The sequence below is a fragment of the Platichthys flesus genome, chromosome 8 (genome assembly GCF_949316205.1).
Source record: "Platichthys flesus chromosome 8, fPlaFle2.1, whole genome shotgun sequence".
Taxonomy (NCBI): Eukaryota; Metazoa; Chordata; class Actinopteri; order Pleuronectiformes; family Pleuronectidae; genus Platichthys; species Platichthys flesus.
This window is the reverse complement of record NC_084952.1, coordinates 18,942,469-18,969,399: the sequence shown is the minus strand read 5'-3', so window position 1 is coordinate 18,969,399 and position 26,931 is coordinate 18,942,469. Positions and strand designations below refer to the sequence as shown.

At 40.9% G+C, this 26,931-nt stretch overlaps 1 protein-coding gene across 3 annotated transcripts; it reads right to left on the bottom strand.

The window, feature by feature from the left end:
• Positions 1-315: 315 nt before the first annotated feature.
• mtus1a (microtubule associated tumor suppressor 1a) lies at positions 316-25,065 on the bottom strand. Of its 3 annotated transcripts, none has more exons than XM_062393037.1 (15): positions 24,613-25,065; positions 20,514-22,628; positions 20,114-20,300; positions 18,682-18,903; positions 17,303-17,395; positions 16,651-16,770; positions 11,528-11,745; positions 6,701-6,767; positions 4,154-4,368; positions 3,291-3,396; positions 3,028-3,101; positions 2,838-2,933; positions 2,069-2,185; positions 1,871-1,968; positions 316-1,545 (listed from the first exon to the last, which is right to left on the bottom strand). In XM_062393037.1, the coding sequence occupies exons 2-15, from the start codon at positions 22,542-22,544 to the stop codon at positions 1,317-1,319; spliced, it is 3,873 nt and encodes a 1,290-aa protein (XP_062249021.1). In that variant the 5' UTR covers positions 22,545-22,628; positions 24,613-25,065; the 3' UTR covers positions 316-1,316. The 3 variants fall into 3 exon arrangements, with proteins under 3 accessions (XP_062249021.1, XP_062249020.1, XP_062249022.1); XM_062393036.1 differs by having other exon boundaries at positions 24,616-25,065; XM_062393038.1 differs by having other exon boundaries at positions 16,651-16,758; positions 24,616-25,065.
• Between the last annotated feature and the right edge of the window lie 1,866 nt (positions 25,066-26,931).

The following is a 26,931-nucleotide window of genomic DNA, read 5'->3' as shown; positions in this document are numbered from 1 at the left end:
TGTGATGTGCAGGCCCAGAACTCACTGTGGTCCAATGCAACACTTGCTGCACTGAATCGTTGCTGGTTGTTATGATTTAGAAAGATATACTTTAGATGTGAATGTTGTAACATTTGACTCGAGCATCGACTGAAGTTAACATTAACTCCACTGAGGTAAAACCTGCTGAGTTTTGGTATTTCAGCCTCAGGAAATTCCTCTGATGTAACTCTTCAAGACAAACCTACAGAGCTTAATCTGAATAAATTAACAACATATGCGGATAAAAGTAGCTTTTCTCTTTTTTTAAATAGTGAGATAATGTCACGGCCCAACTTCAAGTTTAATACAAGACTTTATTATTTGCATATTTCAAACTGGTTCAACACACCAATAATATCAATTCCACACAAAATACTATTTTTTTCCAATATGCAGTGTATCTGACATGTACAAGGCTTTTTCTGCTGAACTATTTGCAAAGACCCTGGAATTAAAGCTGCGTTAGGAGGAAGGTTCAGTGACGGGTGATTGACACGACTCAAACACATGCACAAAGACTTGAATTGGTCCCTTAGTCAAACAATCAAACAAATAAACATACATGAAAAAAGATGTTTGAAGCCAGAGATGATATTTAAACAATAAATGTCAATATAGACAAATCCTGACCTTTCAAAATAAGATAATGAGCACTGTGGGCAGAACAGCCTGCATGTATGTGTGATCATTCCTCTGTTTAGATAGGGGCATGTGCAGCACTGGTGTACTGGGTGAGCAACAGAGGGATGTTACTAATATGACAGGTTTTCTGTTGCCCTTAAGCACTAAGCTGTGAGAAATGGTGCAGGAATCTAACAGAAGCCACTGCATATGTATTTAGGATAGAAACATTTTGTCTGAGGAGGGACACTGACCTCTATTCAGACATGGCTGTGGTCTCCACAGACACAGAAGCCCCCTCTCACACCACAGGGCTGTATCTGAACAGGCATATACATTTTTACAGTATATGAGCTTCAGGAAATGAAAGGAAAGTTAACAATGATAGTGTTTGATTACATAGAAGTCCTGAGATTTCCTTTTCCCTCATCCATACTTTCAGAAGTGAAAGGCAAAGAGCAGGGATGCCTTTGCTTATAAGTGCTTCTGTGCAACATCATTTTAAATAATAAATGTCTCAAGCGTCTCTGTACAGAAAGTGTCAGAGGTCATCCATCCTGTAGGAGCTAGGGTCAGGCTGTTGTGTTGCTAAACGGACAGGAAACAAACAGCTCCTTATTTGAGAGGGATACATCATAAGTAATGGTCTGCTTCCTGAAAGCAGGGGGCCATCATTATCTGGGTGCGACAGGGGGGCTTGAGAAGAAGACTGAGCTGCGAGGTGATTGGAGGCTGAAGGAGGGGGAGGGGGAGGGGGAGGTGGGGGACACCTTGCGGGGGCTGCTCAGGTCTCCATTGTGGAGCTTCCACATCAGTTCCTCGTTCTCCATGGACAAACGTTTGTTCACCTTGGACTCTTTCTGCAGAGACTCGTGCAGCACCGTCTGCTCCGTGGACAGTTGCCTGTGAAGCATCAACACAACACTCAACTTTAGAAATGACACACACCAGCTATTTGGTTCTATAGTGAGAATTTACAGCAGCAGGACAGAGTATGTAGGATTTGAACATTAGTCAAAAGTCAAACAAAGCTACAGTGCACCATAGTGAAGCAACATGTCACCCAGTGAAACCCAGTGTATCACTAATGAATAGCTTTGGGGAAATAATGGTGGTCTTTGGCAAAGGACTTAATTGAATGCAGTCATTCAAGAGAATATTAATCCATAAGGAGTCGGAGTAAAGTAGATTCCATCTCTTCAGATGAGCCCATGTGGAGAACGGTTACCTTGACAAGGCAGCGTGTCTTTCCATGCGAGCTCTGAAGTCCTCATTCTCCTGCTGGACCCTTTTCAGATTCTCATCCAACTTCACATTTTTCTCCGTCTGGAGGAAAAAAGAAGGAATAATTGATTGATCCAAACATTTTTGTTTTTAATATCAGTAGCAGTGTTCGTCTTGATGCCCATAAATCATCACTTCTCACCAGTTTGTCGATTTCCATCAGCTTCTTCTCTTGCTGGTGGAGCTGTTTGTTTTTGATATCCAGCACCACTTTCAGGCTCTCCAGCTCCTGCTCCAGATACAGGGTGTGGGAGTCCTTCTGTAGAGTCAAGATGTTCAATATTAGGATGTTAAAAATGAGCAAAATAATACAGCAAGCAGCATAAATGGCATGTGGTCATAAATCCAGAACCTCAATCAGAAGGCGCCATGCATCACTCACAAAATATCTAATGCTCGGGGCTCAAAGGGACATTAAAACTGTGGATAATGACTCATATTACAAACATGTAAATGATGTTTGACGCCCATTTGCTTTCACAAGGTCAGTATGTAACATTGATCTGTTGCAAGCGCTGTTCGTTTTAGGCCTGAATGCTGAGTATGCTGGACAGGCCACTCAACAGTGATGAGGAGTCGCAGCCTGGCTGTACAACAGCACTCTGGGAAAATTTAAACGCACAGTGTGGACAGTGAGATGAGGCAGCAGAGTGATGCAGCAGATCTGAACCTGCTGCAGCTCACACTGTTCTACGTGATATATTCAGGTTAATAGTTGACTGATTTAACAGAAAACTACGGAAGAATGAAGTCTTTCAAGTAAACCTGTATTGATTTTTGCTTCTGATGATATCTATCTGTTTGAGGATCACTGGCGTCATGGCTTTTCCAGCCCAGGGATAAACAACCTCAGAGTCATGGGATACTTCTAAAGTGGACCTCTGCTAAAATAAGCACACAGATAAGAGTACCAGACTCCTTTCAGCTAGGTCCCTCCTCTTCTTCTCCACTGCTGCTAGCTTCTCTATTAGGTTATTGTTCTCAATGGTCAGCTCTTGAATCTGTCCCTGTGGAAGAACACAAAGTCACTTAGTTAAGTTATTATGTACTAGTTGTGACAAATCATAATTTATCCTTGTGGCATTAAACAAATGAACTTACAGACAGAGAAGATTCTGCATCTTTCAACGTTTTGTCCAAAGACTGCAGCTCCTGAATGTGAACGTTCCTGTGTTCTGAAAAGTTGACAGGTATTGGGATATTTGAAACATTTCAGAAAGGTCTGTACAACAAAGGTCAAAGTTAAAAACAATTTAATTTAATGACGCAAAAGTGAGGCAGTAGATCCAAAGTGAATCAGAGCTGGAGCCAATTTCTAATAAATAAGAGGACATAGTTTGAAAACTTCATTCCTGTCCACTCACCTTCCAGTGATATTTCATACTGCTGTTTAACACACTGCAGCTGTTCTGCGTGGCTGCTCTGTATTTCCAACTTCATGGCTTCATGATTGGCCTTAAGCTCGCCCATCTTTAAAAAAAACAACCACGAAACATGTTAGTTTGACCCACGGCACTGCTGATCATTAGGAAGTACCTAGCATTTTGTCCTAGAGCACAGAAAGTCTGTTGAAATTGAATACATAGACAACTGCACTGCAAATTGAATGCAATGCATCACATCAATTGAAGCAACAGTCGATCTCAAATGCCCATCCATAATGGGGCCTTTCTAAGTTAACAGAAAAGAACACATTAGAATTAGACAATAAAATGAGTTTTGTTGACCCTATACAGCAGTACGACTAGCTGGAGTACAGGTATGTATACATACACACAGAAACAAACACCAAGCCAGTCACCGAAACACATATCCATATATACAGTACTTACACATGCATACATATACATACCTACCTTCCCCCAAGTCCTTTCACATGACTGCTGGACGGATTAAGAATTCCTTGGGAAGTATTTACAGTTTTGGTGTGGTTTAAGTTCATTACATTCCACCTATATAACTCCCATTATGGAGACTGGTATCTGGCAAAAAGAGGAGGGTGCAGTGGTATTTCGAGTGGTCAATCCAGAGGACTGCAACATTACAGAGCAGCTGTGGAGCCTTGGGTACGAGATGTGTACGTTCAGGTCTCACTATTGCATCTGCCTCTTATATTAATTGGATTAAATTTATATAGACTCAGAAGCAAGATAAAATAATGCAACATAAATAATTTACGCATCGAAAATCCCATTGTAAAGTGTTAACAACTAAAGTGGTTACAAACCTGTTGTTGCATGAGACTCTTGCACTTGTCAGCCTCCTTCTGGTAGTTGATGTGGACCTTGTCCCACTCAGCCTGGTAGAAGGCCTGAAGCTTCTGCTCCAGCTCATCCACATCTCTCTGGTGCTGCTCCTGCAGTTTCTGCACAGCATCTTCCAGAGAAACACGCAACGCCTCCTTCTCCCTCTCCAAACACTCAGAGGAATGGACGGAGCAAACTGAAGACAAAAAAGAAATAGCATTTGATCCTAGTCACAAAATTACCACATCTACACTGTAATATTAAATACAAACAACAAAAATCTGTGGAAAAAGAGGTATGAGTTGCTTGTGTAAGAAATCGGATATGTCAACTGGAGAGCCTCTGTATGGCAAAGTCGTCATTGATAAACGTGAACCACAAATGGTCTGCAAAAGGAATGGAAAACCTAAAGTGAGGTGCCTCTTGCTCTATAACTAAAATACAGTTATTTATAGATAAATATAGACATGGTGACAAATCTGGTATTACAGGTAACATATTTCTTAAAATCAGACTCTTTATCTTCTTTCTGCAGCTGGTAATTTGCCATTTTTAATTTTGTGCAAAAGGTAGCCTTTGTGTTTTGAGTACTGGACACTGCTCTCACCGTTTCAAGACTGTTTCCATTACCATGAGCTTATATCTGCACTGTGACCAACTCCATAACATGTCACTAATTTAAGTGGCTGCCAACAAACACTTGATGCAGCTGGTAACTCTGTGACCTGAAAAAATACTGTCACGTTTAGCAGGTGACTTTCCTTCATTTGGTCTCAAATATGAGGTTTGACAATAACAACAACTATTAAGAACTGCGTACAACTTCAATAGCAAGTGCAAAATACTGAATCCAGACGATGCTCATCTAGGCTACATGGTAGGGTAGGTAGATTTACACATTCAGTGCCCTCACAACTTATCATGGCAAAATAAAAGGTACGTCTCCCCATGTAATGAGAAATACATTTATCTACAATGCTGAGAAAATTTCACACACAAATAGTTTCACATTGTGTTTCTTGTTGTAATAAGTCTCTGCTTCTGCATAGTTAAATGTGGGGCAACAGTGTGAGCGAAAAATTGCATAAGCATTAAGATCCACTATATACCCAGACTGGAATTACTGCAGTAGATTCAGGGACAGAGGCCAAGCAAATGTGGAGAATATCTATCATGCGTTGGCATGTACAGCTCAAACAGAGCCCGGCATTCCACAACCATGTGTAACAGAGATCTGGTCATATGAGCCTCTCTAGTCTAAATCCACTCTCTAGTCTAAATCTACATCCAGTTAATATATAGTTTAACCCACAGGCAGCAGGATGATGGGATTTTGGAAATATCAAAGATAAAACAGGTCGCCCCTGTTTAGAGTTGTTGAATCAGACTTCAGGCTGTGGCCAAAGCCCCGACAATATTTGCTGTGTGAGTAGTAAGATGAATCCGGGAGCGGGCAGGGACGCAGTCTGAGAAGGTAAATAAACTAAAAGCAGACTTATGAGAAAGCGTCAAGACTTCAATACATCTTTTACTACACATTATAAAGGTCTATCTAAAGGCAGTATAGTCTTACAAACTTCCTGTGGTGAAGAATGTGTTAAAGCTCCGACATAACAGAGCTCAGCATATAAGAGCAGTCATGTGGAAGTCCCGAGGCTGTGAGGGAGGGGAGGAGTCTCAACACTGCTGCGCTCAAATAACACAGATGAAAGTTGCTGTGTGAGTGCAAGTGTGAGTTTTCATTTGTCTGCATGTGCTGTTCTGTGTGACAGCACTTAGACATAAAACATGTGTTGCTGTCTACCGGTCGTCACAAAGCCTCAGGTGGGGGGAAATTCCACCAGTGGGAGCCCCTCCTGTGTGGGGTCAGAGGTCAGTCTGCCACTCCCTGGGGAACAGGCTGAAACCGCGCAACAGCGATTAAAACACACAGACACACACACCTTGTCTAATAGACATCTGATTTTTCAGTAGAGGACAAATTAAGTAACAAGTGGAGGAAGACCCCACAGAAAATCTATACTGTGCGTAAAAGCAAACACGAGTAAGTCCTCACCTGAAACAGAAATGAGACACCAGCGAAATCGAACAAGAGAAGCACTAACAGCTCAAACCACTGTCAAGCAGTGCACTGTTTCTTAAATACTGAATACTACTGTATTGGTATGAAATAAAGATGGTATTTCTTCATCTAACTAATTGAAGCGCATGACTGCCAGTGCAGAGGAATTTTGATTAAATTTAGGGTGGAATAATGCCTTAAGCACCAATGACTCAGATCAATAACTGCATCAGCTCACAGTCACCACAAAAGTGCACCACGTAAACAACCACATACCAATGCATTTTACCAAGTGTCTCTATAGCAACTGAAACAGACATGTTTCTTTAATTAGTCATGTAAAGTGAGTAATGCAAATGGAAAAAAACTAAAGATGTAGTTAAATCAAACCCTGTGACAGGAGTTTAAACTTCTTTGATAACCACTGCAAACACAGCTTGTGTGAGATCAAGGTGACCTTACTTACCTAGATCTCCTCGAAGGTTGACTAGCTCCTGCGCCAGCTCCCTGCACTGCTTAGTGGCTTCATCACGCTGGAGAGACAAATGTAAACAGTCATTTACAGATGGGGAAGAATTGAATGAATAGAAACCAAAGGGGGTTGGTAAAGTAACATTCCACCAGGAGCCGTCAGAACACTGAGCTCTACTGGAGGAATGAACGGTTTGTTGACAGAGGTGATGAACACTGTCCAACACGTCACTGCAAAATCGTTTATGTTGTTAATCATTTGGAGATCTCTGAAAGCTACTTATTGGTACTACAACCTTATAAAACTATCAAGATCTACAGGACCCAAAGAACGTTCCCACAGACCACTTAAAACATCTAATCCTAAAATACATCCTAAACAAGAACCGCCTCAAGCACCAGCCCATAATAATAAAATATCCTTAGAACCTTTATTTTTTGAATAATTTACTTAATTTACAAAACCTAAAAGGATTCTATTTTAATTAGTCTAAATCCACTGTCGCTAGTTTAACAGCTGAATACAAGTCCAAAACAATAAAAGGTTCAAAATAATTGTCCATAGTCTCTTGAATTATGATGGGTGTGTTTTGGCCAATTTTCTCGGTGAACTTGCACCTCGTGGATTACTATCGTAAGCGCATATTTGCCAGGGAGTAAGAGAGAACACTTGGAAGTCTGTACTCAAGAGGATATTCTGTGTGCTTAACAACAGTGTGTGTACATTGTGCACCTGCCTGTAGACATTTACTATTTTCATATTGCGTCCTTAAAAAAAAGTGAGTTGAGTTTTGTTGATCAAACATGCAAATGACTTGCCACAGCCGCAAAATTTTAATGCAGAAACAGTGCGCTCGACCACACCTCAAGATGTCACCTGCACGCCCACTGCTGCCCTGATGGGTGTGAGTGCATTAAACAACGAAGGAGCAGGATGGGAAAATTACATTGAACTGAGCAAAGACACTTAGGTCGTTCATTACACAGAGTGAAAGAAGTGGCCCTGAGTGACTTTGTAAATCTCGAGCCAGATTTTTTCTTGTCTATAGATCCTCAAGACACTGACGATTTAACTGATGTTTACGGGTCTTAGTTTTAACGTAACACATCTTAAGTCCTCACATTCAGTACAGCATTATGAATTTGAAAATATAATTAACTATTAGAAGGGAAGTTTCTGTCTGGACAACACCCTAACTAATAAGTATTGCATGAATCCAGTTTTATGACTAGGATACTGTGTTTAACTGCCACATGCAAATAATCTAAGGCAGAGCAGACGCTAACAAAGAAAAATCATCAGCAAGGATAAGGGTAGAGGGATTAAAAGTAAATGTATTATTCAGCTCATGTTTTCAGTCAAACCACATGCCTTCTGTCAGCCTTACCTCTTTACTGTCTCAGTTAAGCCATAAAGCAGTGCTCCTGATAGACTTCAGACTGACGCATAGATCATCCAAAAACTGTTTACTTTTGGTCTACTACCTCTCTGTTACTCTGCTGATTCACATTAACAACCCCGTACACTACAGAGTGAATCATCCAGCCTGCATTATTTAATTATAAACGTGTGAACAAAAAAAAAAACAAACCTCACTTCGCTGATCAGTTAACAAAATAAATTCCACCCTGTCCTAATGCTAACAAGGTCTGCACCTATATACCTCACTGCAGAATAGAAGACTGTAGAAGCCAGTTACCCTCTCTGCAGCGCAGGGAGCACTAAAGCACGCTCTGCTGCCAGAACAGCCCATGATCCAGCCTCAGACTGAGGCTTGGGTGCAGGAGTCTCCCCCTCCAGCTATGGAGACCCAGTAGTCCAGGACAGACAGTGGTCCAGGTGGACACACCACCTCACCTCCACACATACACACACCTCCTTCTAGACTGCTCTGACAACATCTAAGGCAGGACTGAAAAAGGCTTCCCTGACTGTAGAGTGACTGCAGAGTGCATTACCGTAATACACCTAAAAAAAACAAAAAGGGCAGGCTGAAGTGCGCATAAGAACAGCCTCCTCTCCAGCGAGGTGATGTCACTTTAAGACAGCAGATATGAGTGGAGCAGACAGATAAATTGCACAGACCTGTCAGACATCAGGCTCGTGGAGTGGGACTTGTGTTGTGCAGTGACCTTCCCAGGGGATACATGCAGAGGTTTCATTACCAGCAACCCCCACCACTCATCCATTCCTACATTACATTACCCCCATACCCTCTGCACCATCACTATACAGTCAAACCATAAGGCTGCATGACGTAACCTTCTCCATTACAATATACAATACTGTGACAGATCCCATTCCCAGAATCTGTGTCAGTAAGACTATGACACTACAACAGGGGAATATGATTTGACCCTTTTTGACCAATATCCAACTAATATTCCAGATAAAAAAAATAGGCATTAATTGACCACAGATAAATTAATGATTATTTTTTTTATTTTTCACTGAAGATAAACTGTGTGGTATATTGTATCAAGGCTGGGATCATGTTCTGTTTCTACAAGGGATCTTGTGCTGCTCCCAATCCACAGCTAGACTGATCATTCGGAAGGTATTAAATGAGCACCCATCTGTGCGTTGTGGCTGCATCAATAATCGCTTTAATGGCGCAAAGACTAAACATGTCCCTAGTTTAAACAATGACAATATCATGTTACTTGTAGAAGAGCACTTCATGACAGACTTATTGCATCAGATCCGGTTCCAGTTTCCTGGAGATCTTGTGAATATTAGAAAGCCAGTAGAGAGTGAATCATTTTTCTGGTAATTTAGAATGTGCTTACATTCCTATACTAAGTGCAACTTGTTCCACAGCATTATCTGTGTAAGAGAACCAACCAGGCCCAGTGTCTCTGTCTATACTCAGTGTAGTCCTGGCTTTGTGTTTGACTGCTGTTCGTAACCATATCAGGTCAACAGCTGGGACGTTCTCATACTGGGATGGTCACATCTAGATTCCTATTCTTGGTCTGACAAGTGGCCACTTATCAGACACTGATACCACTGTGCACTACATACAAACCCTTAACCAAAAATACACCCGATACACAAATTTAGACATTTAGCGTTCCGAAATTATCTATTGAGATTGAATGAAGCCAATATTAAGTGTGCCCAATTATGTCCAATAGAATCATTGTTTCCAAGTGGGGGTGTAGCGAAGTTGGGTCAGTGAGGTCGTCAGAGAGGAACCAAAATGCATTGTTTTTAATTTTAGCTAATTTCAGGGACTGGAGATCACACACTGCATCTCTAACACTAGCCACCACATCACATCGCATCTGGTTAATTTAAACCATCTTTCGTGCAGCATTGTTTTGAAGGACTGTGCATAACCATTAATCAATTCCCTCCATACTCCATACCCAAATACTACCAAAAACAACAAGTTCCTACTGGTTAGAACATGCAAAATGTGCCTAAATTTGCTCCTGAAAACCTGATGAGAACAAGTCAACATAAGTAACACACTTGAGTAGATAAACAGAATAGTACTTTTTTTTACCTTTGTCGTCAATGGGCCGTGCAAATGGCAGTAGAAATTAACGGACAACACAATTCACTGACGATCACTGAGACTAAAATTGGACTGATATGAACTCTCACACAATTGGAGCTTTCCACAAGAGATGTGTCTAGTGTCAAACTCAGAGCAAGCTGCGAGCCAAGGGAGCTGCTGCAATCTAGGCCAAAGGCACTATTGCACGAGTGACTTTGTGTATCACAGCTGAGATAGTTCTAATCTGCAGAGAGCTCATGTGCACTACTTTTTTAAAAAGAACTTTGGAACACACTGATTGAGCCACCAGCCACTTGTTCCACTTACAACAGATATCGTGTAATAATATTTCAAAGGTTACTGGAAGGACTAAAATAGGTTTTCACTTTGTATTTACTCAATCCGTGCAACAGAGAATCAGATTTTTTCCCCTCTAGCATCACATGAAACTGTAGATATAATGTTTAACTAGGTACATTAAGTCAACGTAATTCAATTTTATAATTCACTTATATTTAGTCTGTAGGGCTGCTGATGCACAGATAATTAATGGTCATGCACAACCATCATAATTTTGCCTTGACAACAGTGCATCATGCTGTGAGATGTACTGTTGCTGGGGTAAGGTGGAGGGTAGCTGATGGAATAAGCCCGTTTGTAATTTAATGTGGGAAAAATATTCCCTCGGGGCATCTAGTTCCTGGAAGCCAGTCACATGGTACTGCCACAGCAAAGATTGCCCATCTGAATGTAGTTCTATGGATGGCAACGACACAGCTGTTTTGTTTAGTATGTATTTTTGTGTAGACTCTATACCTTTACTATAACTCTCAATGCTACTGCTGCGAATAGAAATTGTAATTTTGTTTCTCTTGTATCAACAGCCAGGATTTGATGTGGAAACCTAATCCATAGAGGTTTTTCAAAGATAAATTCAGACTTTGAGATCAAGATAACCTTCAGTGTATGGCTGTTTTTAATGTGTATTTGAGAGCAAAGACTCAATATTTTCTTACACTGTTTTAGTTTCCTGTAAAATGAAGAACCCGAATGTTCTGCATAATGGGGGGGGGAAATATGTGATGCATGTGATCCCATGTAATGTAAAAGTGTATAGTAAATCTTTATTTAATAAATCAAAAAAACATAAAAAAGTGCACGTTTAAACGTGACATATTCAAGTAAATGGTTTGTATTTATATTGAGCTTTTCAAGTCTTGACGACCACTCAAAGCGCTTGACATAACAGTTTTCCATTCACACACACACACAGTGCATTTATTAGAAGTACTTTTTTTTCAGGTAAATGTTCTTACCTCAGTCAAAGTTTGTTGTAGGACTATGGTGAGTGCCTCAAATCTGCAGTTACTGGCGGCGAGATGCCCTCTGAGCTGCTGGGTGCTCTGGTCTTTTTTTTCACCTTTGGCAACACTCGGTGGCACCAGATCCGGAGGCCCATGACTCCGGCTCGGTTGGGATAGCTTTTGCTGAGGGTGTTGCTGGCGGGAGGTGGCCTTGGGTTTGCTCTTGTCCACTGTGAAAGGACAAGTGTTGATTGCTGTAATTATGTTGATCATCATCATAACACCCTATATAACCAGTGCAGCTGGTCAAACCGCAGAACCACCCAAACCATACAATTATGTCAGTGTCACAGATGCAGAACCGGAATCAAAGACCACTGCAGCTCAGAGCTGCTGTGTCCAATCAGTCAGTCTGATGATTCCCAGTGCTGCTCCTCCAGCAGCCAAGACATAAAAATGGATCCTCGAGAGGTAAATAGCTTTTCATATCCTAATTTAATCTAATGTTCTGCAGATACACGGTAGATGGGACAGGTGTTTTACCAAAGCCATGCTGCTGTAGTTTTGTCTGATATAAAAGCTTGACTATGAGCTGTATTGATTGTTCTGTGACAGCAGTGAGGATAGCCAGATAAATACAGTGTTAGTACTACTACTACCAGCTTTAATGACCTGAATAGACAGTACCAGCAGCAGCCTGTGGGCATACTCAGCTCTGTTTGGTGCTTTACATGACAGCTGTTAGAGCAAGTCAAAATTATTACTAAGAAATGTACACACACTCCACACATATTTCCATGGTGTTTATAATCTGAAACAACATCTAGTTGAATTTAGATGCAATAAGCAGGGTACTACGGCAATCATAACATCCCAGAATAACACCAGTATGTCACTATGATATCTACACAACTCTCTGAGCTAAACGATGCTTCAGCTAGTCAGACGCCTTTCAAAATAAGAGTATTGCATCTAAGAAGAGGAATTTTCTCTCCTGTGTATTATACAGTTGATCCTGGAGCTGCTGACAGAACAGCTCTCTGAACACTGTCCTGAGCGAGGCAACACAATATTGCAGAGGATATGCCTAACATGGCTGGTGAAGCTGACAAAATGAACTAAAGCATTAAGGGGAAACAGATTAAAAAGCTAAATCTGGAGTCTAGTAGTAAAAACTAGCAGTTTCTACGAGACAACAGGATAATAAAGCGTCTCTTTCGAATACTGACATGCTGCCTGTCTGCTAAATTAACTTGAGTTTATACAGCTGCATGACTGGAGGTTAACTTCAACTCCACACAGGTTTCTTCTGGTGCCATCTGTTTGACAAAGTAAACTGTTCAGTAAGAAAGGCACCGCCTTAAAAGCAAACAAAATATGGATACTGCATTGTAAATACATTGATAGTACAACTGACAAAACAAGGAACACAATTTAGTGTACTTTTGAATGAAAAGTTCTCAAAAGTTCAGAATTTGAAATCTTAAATTCGTGAAACATTTAAATCATATTGTGCAGGCTCAAGCTTTCGATTGTAGCACAAAATACGACATACGACCCAAAAAAACTAAAACAGATCACTTAAAATTAAAATGGAGGCTAATAGGCCCTTTAATGTCATTTTTGTATGATTACGCTTTGATCCAACATTGTAATTACTACATTATATACATATTGATGACATGTTAGGCTAAAGCTTTTTATCTGACACAGTGCCTCATATTTGTTCCCATCATTTGAATGACACTGCAGTGAGGAGGGGAACCAGACCTTGATGGAATCTCTAAATTAGGAGGCCCCCCAGTGTATTCTCGCAGTATCACAGCTAAAATTTACCAGACACATGCCTGCACACAGACCAACGTCAAGCTCCTCAGAGTGACAGAGGGTTCACATCATGGTGTGAAAATGTCACATTTGTACATGTGATGGTGAAACTTCAAATGATGGTCAGATTAGGTAGTTGCTGGAAAACCACATATCAAACTGTGACCATAAGTAACTGCAATTCGATTTTTCATTAACCATAATATTTTCTTACATTTTCAACTTACAGAAAAATGCAGTGCGTATTTTTTCCCCTGCCTTCCTCCATTATGATTAAGTGGAGTCACAGCTATTTTAGCCGTTATCACTTTTAAAGTCCATACAGAAGGCTATATATAGAGGAACAGATGTCTGCTTGACTTAAACATGTATGCTCTCTCTAATTTTAAGAATTCAAAATGGTCAATGAAGGTTTCTGCCTTCTTGACCACCGAGAAAACCTAAGACGTTGAGGATTCTGTATTTGTTTAATTCAATCATTTCCTCTGAGGACTGCCCTGTTAATTCTAATCTAGTCAGAAAACACACAATTAAGTAAACAAACAGTATGGTTTGGAATTACTGGCTCATACTTTTAACTGTAATATGGTTGCTTTCTCCTAAACACGGAGCTCTACACCTCTGAATGAAACCGACTTCCGTTAACCAAACAGGCCATCTCTCGATTTGACTGCTGTTCCTTGGCAACTTGGCCCTGCAGCAGTATGTGAACAGATTACATGACAGATGTTTATTTTATTTTTCCTCTCAAGCCTGAAGAATAATTTTGCACTAGTTCAACTTAGGTACTTGATATTAAATACAGAGTGATTAAGTGACACCATGCACAGCACAGAGCTCTGCTGCTGTAAGGAGATGTCACATCATAGCACAAAGCATGATGGGTGATGAGACCCCACACAATCATTCATTTGTTACAGTGCTTTCTTTACACAACAAGAGAGTAGTATTAAATGGACACTTGTCTTATTTTAAGCGGTGTATGGGGAATTTTACAATTAATCAAAGCAGAAATACAAGGACATCTTACTGGGAGTCACTGATCTGAATATTTTTTTAAATTACATTAATAATATGTTACATAATGCTATCTTAAACAAGCAAGAGATCATTCTGGTTCATATGTCAAATTTAAAACTAACAAAAAATTTGTCATAACCATTCAAAAATGGAGATAAATGCTTTAAATAATTTAAGGAGCCACAATATCAATATAGTTTATCACAACATGGTTCCCATGTTTCAATCTAGATGCCAAGAACCAAAATAACCTTGGTACCGCTCAGGGTGAAACAGGAGTACTGGGTGTTCCAGTAAGCAAGAGAGCAAGACAACATCCATTTTGAGGTAGAAAAAAAAGATTGTAGACAAAAACAGGTGTCCACGATGTAAAACAAACCAACCTCAAATGTGAAAATGTGTTAATTGGGGGAAACTCAATGTTTGTTTAAATAAAGTTGTTTTTGAATTGAGATTTGTTTCCTTAAATACTTTTGGCTTGGGTCACATGTGACAGCGACCAAGGTAGGTAAATGATGGATGAACCTCCTGATTTCCTTACTAGTAAATAGCCACACTCAAAATAGATTTGAGAAACAGCTAACAGCTCAGGTCTAAATTAGAAGCATCAACTGATAGGCATGAATATCATGCTAAGCAGATATCACAAAAATGAATAATTAGAATTAACAAACCGACCTGCTTGGAAAACCACAGTGTTCTTCTTGCATCCTGACAGCAGATGAATGTTTCGGAGTAAACCCTTCACTGTCAGACGCACGTGGATGTTCGACAGGGAGAGCTTCGGAGACCATAACATCTCTCAACAAAGACAGTCACAGATTTAGCTAATAATAATCTAATGATCACAGCTACCGGTTCCCAGACGCTGGAGCTTGATGTTACTATGAACCACTTGCAATGGTGCGCCTCAGTGAATGCATTATGGCAGGAGCACGGACAAGCAAAGGCAGAAAATAGATCAATCAATAAAATGCACTAAAATGCAGTAAGAGTAATTCCATTGAGAAGTCCTTGAAAAAAGTGAAGGCATGGCAAGTCTTCCGAATCAAATTTAAATTCCAAGCTGTGATGGCTGGAATACACAGAGGTTGAAAGGCTGACCAGCGGTTTGTGGAACAGCCAGATAGATCTGATAGGTGCAATGGGAATAAAAAAAAAAAAAAGGAGAAATCCCTTAATCCTCTCGGTAAATCAAGGCTTTAGCTATTCATCAAACACATTAATCTCACAGCAGAGCAAAACAGCATCTCCAGGCTAGATGATGGCGGTGCTGTAGCAGAGCCAAGATGCTAGGAATGGAGCAGAGGGGGATGGGATGTGAGAGAAGGGCATGGGAGGAGCTAACAGATTCACTGCAGCCAGTGAGAATTTAATGTCACCCCCATTGCTTACTCCCGCTTACTCCGTTTCCCCAGCAGTGGCATGGCAAGAGAGGACGGTGTGCTCAAGGCAAGGTTTTTCTGATGCTTTAAAAAGCTTAGCTGGCACAGCTCTCTCAAAAAATGTGTCCTCATCTATGAGTGTGAGCCTCGAGACGCAAAAAAACATTCAGATTAATTATGTGTTATATAACACAGCCTATTTTTCCTCTGAGTGTAAATACACTGTAAGAGACAAAAATACATTTAAAGGGCATACAAATATGAATAAAGCCTTTTGTGTGGAGAAGGGAGTTACTAAGGTTAAGATATAATTGCACACAGATTAATGCCTGGATGACATACTTTACCTTTAGAGAGATTATGTTTACAAATAAATGAAAAAATAGGAGGGCACAATAAACACCAATGAAACCAGAACCTGATGTTCTTTTCCAAATTAGTGAAACCCCACCTGATTTACTAGATCACCATAAGTTCTGTACAATAATAACAGAATAACATTAACAGTTCATTTGTAATTTCTGTGGAAAATACATTTAAACATTCTCAACAAGTGTTATCTATATTTGTATTTATTGTATATATAAGTTTTTCTAAAAATGATGTTAGAGTAAAACAATTAAAGATGATAAGGAATAGGACAGTGCTCTTTGGATATTAACATTTTCTGTCACAATATATATGGTCTATTAAGAAAACTAGATGATTGTTAAATGGGGCTTTTGCATTAAGAATCACATTTGAATAACCCTTTTAATTTTTTGTAGTTCTAATACGATTATTTCAGACAGTTACATAAAAAATATTTGTGTAGTCCTCACCACTTAAGTCAAGGCATGCGATCCAGTAAAACTGATATGTTAGAGCTGTGTTGGGGAAAAAAAACAAAGAGAAAACTCTTACCAGCTCCACCTGAAGGTAGACGAACATGTCTTGCAGAAGCCGTCCTTTTCAGAGGACTGACTGTGTAGTTTGAAGCTGCTTTGCTGGTGGAAGCAGCAGGTTTGCATGCTGTGGTCAAAGCTGTTACAAGTAGAAGTTCCGGGTGAGAAAAGAAGCCAGTGTTAATCTGACCCATAATGTAGCAGGATCGCTGTCAAATGACCAAAAATGCTGAACTGCAGACAGATTTTAAGAGAGAACCTAAATCACAGAGGTTTGAGTAAACAAGGGCCAACTAAGATAGAAGTAATTTAATTAAATCAACATCAAACAGGCTAAATTAAATTATCTTACCACTATAATCTAGACGTAACAATAGTTTTCTTATTTGAAGAGGGTTTAATCTCTTTCAAACCAAAGGAGACTGAACAGAGCCTTTTCCTTATCCTGGTGCAAGGAATTGATAAAAGATGCAAAAATCAATGTGGTCTAACTCAGTTACTCTACAAAGGGAATTGAAAAATTATATTTACATATGATAAGGATCTATGCTCAATGAATTCCAGCAAAAACTTAAGAGGCACCATCTTGTATAGTTTATGATAAGGAGAATACCGAGTCTGAATTTATTAAAAATGTCGACGTGTATGTGCATGTAGTGCTAGGATCTCACTTAGTCCAGGGTTTTTTCCAGGTGTTGAGAAGAGTCTTGCTCTCAGCACAACAGATTTAAATGAGGTTTGTTTATATGCAGCTCCTCCAGGAACTGTATGGGTGAAGTAGAGAAGAGCTGGTTAAGTAGTGCACATTACATTGTAAAAGTATTTAAATTTGTCACCTAAACTCATTCACTCTGCATTCAAAACTTCCGCTATCACCCCTGACCTCAGTCAGTCAACATAAGTAATTTGTAAAAAGGTCATGTTTGTCTACTTTCAAAATGCTTTTGTAATCAAGTGATTCAAAATAAACATTAAGGAAAATTAAAATGAATTCATAAAAATAAAGCTGCCTTAAAATTTACCATAATAAGATTCTGCAAATATGGTATGAAATTTAAAAAAACTAACTAAATGATTATCTAGCAGGTCAAACAAATGTTAGTGTTTTCTGAACAAAATGGATGAGGACATTCAGAAGCTCATCAAATCAAAACCCTAATTATCTTCCAAGACTCACTTACTTCTCCAAAGCTTTCTATCTTTTCCATTAAATACAGCTAACAAAGGGATAATACAAAAGCGATAGGATCCAATGAGCAGACATGTCATGAGGGTAAGATCACAGCTGGATACTGTACTGCCATATGCCATCAAAGAGGAGTTGTTAAAAACACGAGTGGGAAATTCAGTCCAAGTGCAGCTTCGGAGTCCAGTGTAACCGGCCATTGCTGGTCAATGTGTAGGAGAAAATAAGAAAACTGCTCCTTTATCGCCTCAAACAATATCAGATGTAGTGTGTCCGCTCTCTCTCCTCCAGGCAATGCTGTGTGTGAACTAGAGTGGAATAGAACCCGTTGCCTGGACAACCACACAACCCCCAGTTTGGAAAACAGGTTCTTCTTAGCCAATCACAGGCCTGCAAGTTATTGAAGAGAGTGGGTAGAAATGTGTCCTCTGTCAAACAGTGCCATTTCTTTTTATAGGTCAGGAAATAAATTGATATCACAAATTTCGAACCATTCAAAGTGCAGTGTCATGTGTGTCTTGGAGTTCAGCTTATTCCTTCAGATTTTTCTTGATACATCTCAAAAGTTCAAATTTTCGGAAGAAATTGTATGTTTAAAGATGCCAGGCTGCGACTTGGCAGATGTGGAGGCATTCAATTGGAGTAAGATTTGCCTCAGGGCAGATTGACAGCTCTGAACTGGGTCACCATGTCCAATACCAGCCTCTCCCATCCATGAAAAGCTGTGTCCGTATAAAGCACAATGAAAACTGTGGCTTAACCACTGACAACATTCTGCATCAAACTCATGTTTTATCTTTATGTTGCAGCCTGCTGGGACAGAGCATTGCATTTTTTTTAAAATCACAATCTAGTTAGCCTCACCTTTTGTGCTGCCAGCACCTTCGCCCAGATCACCACGGTTATTGGCCTCAGCGAGGCTCCTGGATTGCCCTGGTGTCTTGCGTGGTAGTCTAGAAGCAGAAGTAGTTGGAGGGCCCATATGAAAGAGACGAGTGGGAGTCTGAGGAGGTTGGGGTCCATTTAGTTTGGACTTAACACTTGGTGCTGAGGCAGTTACAAGGGATGGGTCTCCTCTCTGATTACCTGGGATTCAATGGAACACACATATCATCAAGTACAAGCACACACTTCCCTCACAATCTTCAAATTACTTCAAGCCTAATTAAGTAGTAAAAGTGATTTGCATGGGTCATTTAAGAATAATAATACAAATAATAATAATTAACCTATGAAACCCACCATTGTAGAGACATTTATCCGATATCAGTAATTGTAAGTAATAGTAATTATGCTTAAAAGCTGAAGGCCTTTTGATCATATAAAACTTACCTATCCTACTCACATCAAACATGTCACAAAGTCGCGATTCAAGCAAAAATAAGTAATCCCAGTGGTTTGTCTCTGTCGCCAGAGCAGATTAAAACTTTTGACGGTGCTCAGTTTGCTTCTTTCAAATGCTGTGCTCTGACTTAATCACTATTGGAGAGCTCATAACCTCCCTTTCCTTCCCCTGCCTTTTCCACTCGTGCAGATGGCCCCCGATCAGAGGAAGAGTCCCCCTCCTTTCCCAGGACTTCTCTTACTGTGAAGAGCAGTAGGGTAGAGGGAGTTGGCTGTTTATCCCCAAATTCAGAACAAGAGACCGGAGGTGACATCTGTATCCAACAATGTTCCGGTGGAACATTGCTGAACTTGTATGCTGAGCTCATCAGGAGGGCTATGTGAAAAACTGCACAATGTCACCCCCTGATGGGGAGACAACTTCCCTACAGCCTGAATCACTCAAGTTCAGAGATTTGCTTCGGGAACACAGCTATAAAAATGAAGTAATTTTTGAATACGTTATTTTAATTATTCCCGAAATTCTGGACACAAGATAGTAAGTATATAAATATAGACTGTAAAGCCTTATCTAATGACATCACTGCATTTATGCTGTAACATGTACATGTAACATGTGTTCCCTTTAATCATAGATGACCCTCCAGTAACAATCATCTATGACCGCTCCTCTACTATGCTTTGTATGTTTCCATTATAAACAGGTTTAAATAAACTTCTTACGCAATTTGCTCCGTTTACACAACAGTGTTAGGAAATCATTAGCTTCCTGCTGAGTCAATGGCAGGTCACATAACCCATGAGACTTTGACCTACTGTCAGTTTGTCTTTACATACATTCTCAGGTCAAATTTTCCCTCTATGAGACAAATGAAGAACATCCATCATAGGAGTGAATATTATTCTGCACACTGTGAATTCAAATCTGTCCAGCAATAATGATGATTCCCACCTGCAAAGCCATTCTGCCTGGACTGGGTTGTCAGGATTGCCTGCCTCTGCCTGGTTGACAGAGTGGCTGCTCTGGGACTGATGGCTGGTGGTGCTGCTCTCGTTTGTCTAGGAGAATGTCGCGATTGCAATCTACCATTACTCTCATCCCATGAGACTCCAGCTGATGTTGATGTTCTGGACTCGGCCTGCAAAGACAGTAAACTTGGTCACTCAGCTCTGTCGCTTTGAAGGCTCATATCACAAGAAACAGATCCCTATCAGCTCAAACCAAATCTTGTTTGACGTACTGTGTCTAAAAGAAAAAAGCTGTACGGAAATAAAATCATCAGAAGTTGAAAATAAGTAATAGATTCTTAATAAATCTTAAAAAAATGTTTACATTGTACATCCACACTTACCACGAGGCTGATCTTCTTAAGCGATCTAGTGGCGTTTTCAGCAGTTCTCCTCACAGCCTCAGCTTGTACGTCCCGTTTTTTCTGGGAGGAGCAGGTCAGGTTCCCTGGTTTGGTCTGACCCAGGTGCTTATCAGCTTTAGTAATGATAAAGCTGGTAGAAACCCTTAAAATGTTTCTCTTCTCTTTGGGCGGCCTAGTAGATGACGATGAACTCTCCGATGAGCACCGAGGCCGTGTCTTTTGGAAAAGAGGCTTGCCCTGACCTAAAGCTGAGCCCGACCTGACCTGAATTTTGTTTGACATACCCTTTTTTGGAGCTGGTTTGGGATCAGTTTCGTCCTTTTGATCAGGGGATTTTTCTACAGATGAGAAGCAGAAGGTCTCGTCGCCAGTATGCTTTGCTGAGGCATATGTTCCTTGGCATGATGTCGCCTGTTCTGTTTCAGAGCTGCCATTACTGCTTTGGATTACTGTGGCATGTTTGTTGCCAGCTTTGGGGTGGTCCAGTGGGGACGTTCTACTATTGTCCTGGCCATCTACAGCATTATGTCCACAAGACTGTATCGTTTGCACACCCAAACTGGCAGCTCCTGTATTTACACGTTTCTGAGTATCACTAACCGTTTTAGTGGTGGTAGAGACGACTGCAGTGCTGCTCCTTATCTTTCCAGGACTAATCCGGACAGCTGCTGCTGTATGTGATTCAGTCCGTTTATTGGTCACATTGACCTGTGATGTTGTATGTTGTGAAGCAGGTCCTGGCACTACCATCTGATGTGAAGCTCTTGTCACAACTTTAGATTTAACGAAACCAAAATCTGACTTTGGAAACTTCTTAATTACCACTTTATTGACTTTGCTGGCTGGAGGCGACAGTCCTGCAACCAATCGTTGTTTCTGAGTCACAAAGACTGTCGGCTGTTTCAGAGGGTGGAGTCCTGAACTGATTGCATTTTCAGTGCAGGGAGACTCTGAAAAAGAGGGGAGCCTGGGTGTCTTGTCCTCAATGTTTTGTACTGGAGTAGACATTTTGATATCCTTGTTATTTTCTTGCACAGCTGACAGAGTGGAAACAAAAGTCTTCCCATGTTCTGGTGTAATTGCTCCAGGGAAATTGGCCAACAGCTCTGCTTCAACACTATTCAAATTAACCTCTTTTCCACTATCTGCAGAGGATGGTTCACAAACAAAGGTCATGAAAAGACATTCTTCATCCTCACTTGGCGGAGCTACAAGAGCATTGCATGTGGCTATATCATTTTCCTCAGAGGGTAGCTCCCAGTTGTCCGCCTGAGTGAAAGTAACGCCAAGACACGGATTTTCCCCCGTGACTATTTCTATAGTTTTTTCACACACGTCTGGCAGAGTGGTTGACAGTAGGTTAGATTCAGTGGGAAATGCTGCATGGCCAGCAGCTGGAGAGATGGATGACCCATCTGGGGATGAGACTTCTAGGAGTGATTGGTCTTCCAGACGAAAACTGTTGCTCCTCATCACCATTTCACAAGAACTCAGAGAGTGCCAATCATTCTCAGTGGAGCCTCTACGGGAGATCTCACATGAACTCAGGTGGCTTTCCCTCGCAGCAGAGTCTGGAGACGTCATTTCAGTGTTCATGTCATCTTCTGTGTTCATACTAAAAGTGTGGAACTCCAACTCAGTCTCTTGGCTACTTATCACACTCGAGTTTGTATTCCAGATATTCATGCTGTCATTAACAGGTGTAGCAATAAATGTTTGATTCAGGTTTGTGCTTACATCACAGGTATTATCCTGTTGTAATGTGTTGTTGTCGAGGTTATCCACAAAGGATCCTTCACCCAGGCAGCACTCTAGCATGTTGATGTCAGGGGAGCTGCTGGCTTCTCTGTCACTCATGTTGGAAATACTACTTTCGGAGTCAGGTGACGGGGACATGGATGAGTTACTGTAATGACTCTTAGGGGACAGGCCAAGCTGCATGCCTCTGTGGGGCACAGGAACTGTGCTCTTGACTTGGTTAGTGGACATGGTGAATGTCTTATTAGACATTTGAGCGTTACAACCTAGGTTCTAAATAACCTCACATTCAGGGAGCAATAATGTTAGCCCTTGAATTTGAAGATCCAGCATGATCTGTGAAGAGGAAAAAAGGTAAACACCATTTGAAAATACCTTATTTAGTTCATTTAAAAGTTCAAGTCTATAAAATTATCTCCAAGCTATATGCTGCAAGTTGTTTTTAAAAAATTGTATCAGGTTACCCAAGTCCCTGAATGGTTCCTTTTCTTCTATGAAGTGCTCGCAACAATGCAGCCAAGAATGAGCGGAAAATATCACCATTGCACTATCGTCACTGCTGCCTCTACTAAATGATGGTTCCATTAAATGCAAATATAATGATGGACCATTTGTCATGTTTCTACTTTGAAAAGAGACAACTTGTGCTACACATGAGGTAAATGGCACATGGTCTTAACTGCTTTGTTTTGTAATGTTGTGTTAACTTAAGCTGACTGGACTGATAAGCTTTCTAGCCACAACGACAACAAAAGCTCTATTGTGATACGAACCACCAGAGTGTAAGGTATCAAGTCGCAGAAAGTCTGAAAATGTTCCACTATGCAGACCACAGACATTCTAATCCACATGAGAAAAAAAACATTGACATTTGAGGGAAACTTATGTTGAATAATAAATAATTTAAAACATAATTCAATGGCAAAATGGCTAAATACAATTTAACAGCTCCATCTGCCCTAGTTGTAATCACCCTTATACAGAATGAAATAACATTGTACATCTTGAGTGATAGGAGAAACAGGATTAGAGGCTATTACTAATACCAAGTTCCACAACACAACACAGAACAGCAATCTAAGAGAAGGATAGAGACCAATATGCAATACCTTATGCCCATGTTTCCATGTTTGGATGATGCCTGCCTACTTTAGTCTTGACTGTATGTTGTTTTGGCAATATTCAAGTAAAATCCAAACATAATCCAGCGGTTTCTTATTTGCAGATAAACATGTCGTGTTAATCAATAACCAGCCCAACCTGGGTGTAAAAATAAAACACGTTCTTCAGCTATTTATAGAGGGGCAAACAAGGCTATACCTAAACTATGACTGAATAGTTAAAGAGGATAGTACAACAGTCACTACAGACCTGGCAATACAAGCGCTAGCTGCAGCAAACAAAACTACTATTTCATTGACTCTTTCTGGACACCTTTACAGTCTTACTTTTACTCGAAAATTGATCACAATCAGAATTTTCAACAGAACCTACAAATGACACCTTTAGCACAAGCATCAACTGAAACTTAATCTTTAATTGAGGAATTTGTTTTAGAAAAACAATATTCATTCATTCGAAACTCATAGTTATGTGTGGTCCATTTTTGGCATCACTTCCAAACATGCAGACGTAGAAATGTTGATTATAAATATGTTCAATGGTACAACAATGGTAGGGGCTGTGCCTATAAAACTTCAACCACAATACACAAGGAATCCTGAGCTAGAATATCATGTGACTTCTTGTTTATTCTATATAAGATCTGGCTCAAAATGACCATTTATTATATAAATATACAACAAGAGCTAGCAGGTGTTTATTTATCAACCCGCCTTAACATATAATTAATATATCAACCTGCCATACTCCATTCAACTACTGTGGCTAAGCTCAAAGCAGCTCTTCTTTTATCAACATGGCCAGCAGCCCAAATCTGAATGAATACGTTGTGTAAATTACAATCTCTAAAATCAGCCCTGTGTACACAGCCTTGTCAAACTGTGGTGCACACTGAACCATGCAAAGAACGGTCACTCCCAGACCACTGCAGTGTCGTACATCACCCTTTAAACACTGACGCAGAGCAGCGATGCCAGTGGTTTAATCGTGACTGGAAGTGCTGTGTTATGTAAAGATCTGCACTTAGGAAAAAACCATGTCAATGTTTCTGGAGAAATAAAACCTCAAGATTTAAGCTACAAGGCACTGAGCCGACAAATACAGAGACAAACAGGGGGAAAAATACAACACAATATAGGTCTATAACATTTAAGTTTCACACACAAAAACAAAAGACTATAAGTATGAGGTAACTTACTACCTCTGCTCTTGTCCTCTTCATTAATTGATGGCAGTGAGGAAGGTAGAAATGCCTCGGCAGTCAGCAGTGTTGTCTGCTGTATCAACTCAGCTTACTCAGTTTTTGCAGTTTCAACCGGCTCATTTTACTCTCTCTGAGACAATCTCACTACTAGGCTCCTTCCAAAGCGCTAAATCCAGCCAACTGAGTAGGTAGTGGTATGCGAGTCGGATTCAGGACACCAACAGCCCCCATCTCGCTGCTCCGTCCTCCTCGTGTTCAGAGTCAGCCGTGCATTAGTAACATCACAGCCTGAATGAGGGTGCCCTCTGGGTCGGCGTGTTTTTTCCTGCCTTCCCTGAGGTAACATGTCAAGCAAGCCTACTGCAGCAGTTGATCAGCACTATCTCAAGTACGAAGTCCACACCAACACTGACTTCCCTGCACGCTGCAAGCACGTCACGGTCCGCCTCAGTATAGAGTTCCCCTCCCACGTTTATAGAATGAGCAAGCGAGGAGGAGAGCAACATGTTACTTTATCCATGCAGAGCCCCGTGCAGGGGGAGTGGCTACAGTCGACCAGGCTGAGTTGGCATTCACTGTTGCTAAGCAGCCAAAGTCCCTCTTTTATTAAGGAATGGATCAGGTGGCTTTTAAGCAAGGGATAAGGGAAATGGGGAACAAAGTGACGAGAGGCCTACAGAGTTTCACTGACTGTTTTACATTGTAGAAAAACAACTACAGCTTGCATTGAAAATCACTTATTCCTAGATCGTATTACACACTCCAATGTCAGTGTAGCTGTTCTCAGAATTTCTCCACTGAACACGTCCCTCTCTAGTGACACCGCCTCATGTTGTACACAAACAGCTTGACACGTGATCCTGGCACAACAGTAGTGGCGTTACTACAGTCTAAGACCCCTAAGACCCGCGCTATTTCTGCGTAATCTATACAAGGCCCCTGACCCTGGCAACCACAGTCTAATCTTGACTGGAGACATGGTTTAAATCATAGCAAAGAGTGTGCACACCGTCTCCTCACACTTCCAAGAATTGAAACTAAGTACAATATTTAATTGAGAGTTATTGTAGTTATCAAATAAGCACAGATTTGTAAATAAGAACGTAGAAGTGATGTCCATTTTCAGCAAATATTAGAATGTCTGCTTCTCATTTCTCCAGTCCAAGAAGCAGAACGCTCGACTGTCTGAAATAGGGAGTCATAACAATTCTGCCTTGTCAAACAAAAACATGTTATTTTTCAAAAATGTTCTCAATGGGGTTTCACAGGGTACGTCTGTGTACCTTTGGGAAAGTCCAATTTCCTGCTACAACCTTCAAACTGAATTATACACTTAAAACTCGAGAGTGACTCGTACAGAACAATGCAACTGAGCCCTTTGTGAAGCCCCCCCCCCCCGGGGCAGTGTGCAGACAGACTTGAATGGCCTCTCTTTGCCTTTACAAGGATGACTGGACAAGTCAGTATCACACAGTGAGCAGTTATGTGTAATCTGGGCGGCCTTCAAAAGACCACGCACAGAGATGCCCCACACTGCAGCGGGTCAAACTTGGGGATTCCACTCAGCATACCACAGGCACAAGGCTGTCCTCTGTAAAGCATGGGGGGGGGGGCAAACCCACAACAACGAGCCTGGTAACAAGAATGACACAGCACTGTCTTTCCAATGTCTGAATATGCGACAGTCCGCTTTGACCAGGAAGAAATGTGGAAGGCAAGTGGAAAACAAGCTGGTCACATGTGTGAACAGGGAACAGTGGTGCGGACACTTGATAAACAACTGACACGTCCAGGAGTGTGACAGATAATCCCAGTGAGGCCTCCTCCAGTCCAGTTTGCTCTATAATTAGATCTGGAGTAAACATAGGATACAGCTACAAATAGCAATGAAAATACTCCTCCATAGATAAGCCCATAAATGGTTTTAGACACGAGAGACCACACAACAACTTTACAGCACAATAGATTTGCTAGTGTGATGTTAAAACCTCCCTGTGTGAGCTCACATTTATTCCTAAATATGGCTTCATACACAGCGGTAACACAAACATTCCCAACATACCTGTGTAACTTTCAACGGTCGAGCAACAAAGATGGAGGACAGCAAATAGCCGTTGACAAAATGTAGCAATTAGCTTACGTTGGTTATCTGGCGAACAGGAAAGAGGGTTCATTTGTGACGTCAAGTAAACAGGTAACTGGTGTGTGTGTGTGTGTGTGTGTGTGGGGGGGGGGGGGGGTAAACGTGTACACAGTCTTACCGCCTGACGCCGCTTCCAGACACACTTTAGTGACTCTGCACAGTTCTCCATT

Excerpts from the sequence above, each read along its gene's own strand:
- mtus1a (XM_062393037.1), bottom strand. The coding sequence starts at position 22,544 with ATGTCTAATAAGACATTCACCATGTCCACTAACCAAGTCAAGAGCACA. Across the intron at positions 6,768-11,527 it reads TACAACAAACTTTGACTGAG|CGTGATGAAGCCACTAAGCA; the intron begins GTAAGAACATTT and ends TTGTCTCTCCAG. Across the intron at positions 1,546-1,870 it reads AGACACGCTGCCTTGTCAAG|GCAACTGTCCACGGAGCAGA; the intron begins GTAACCGTTCTC and ends GATGCTTCACAG.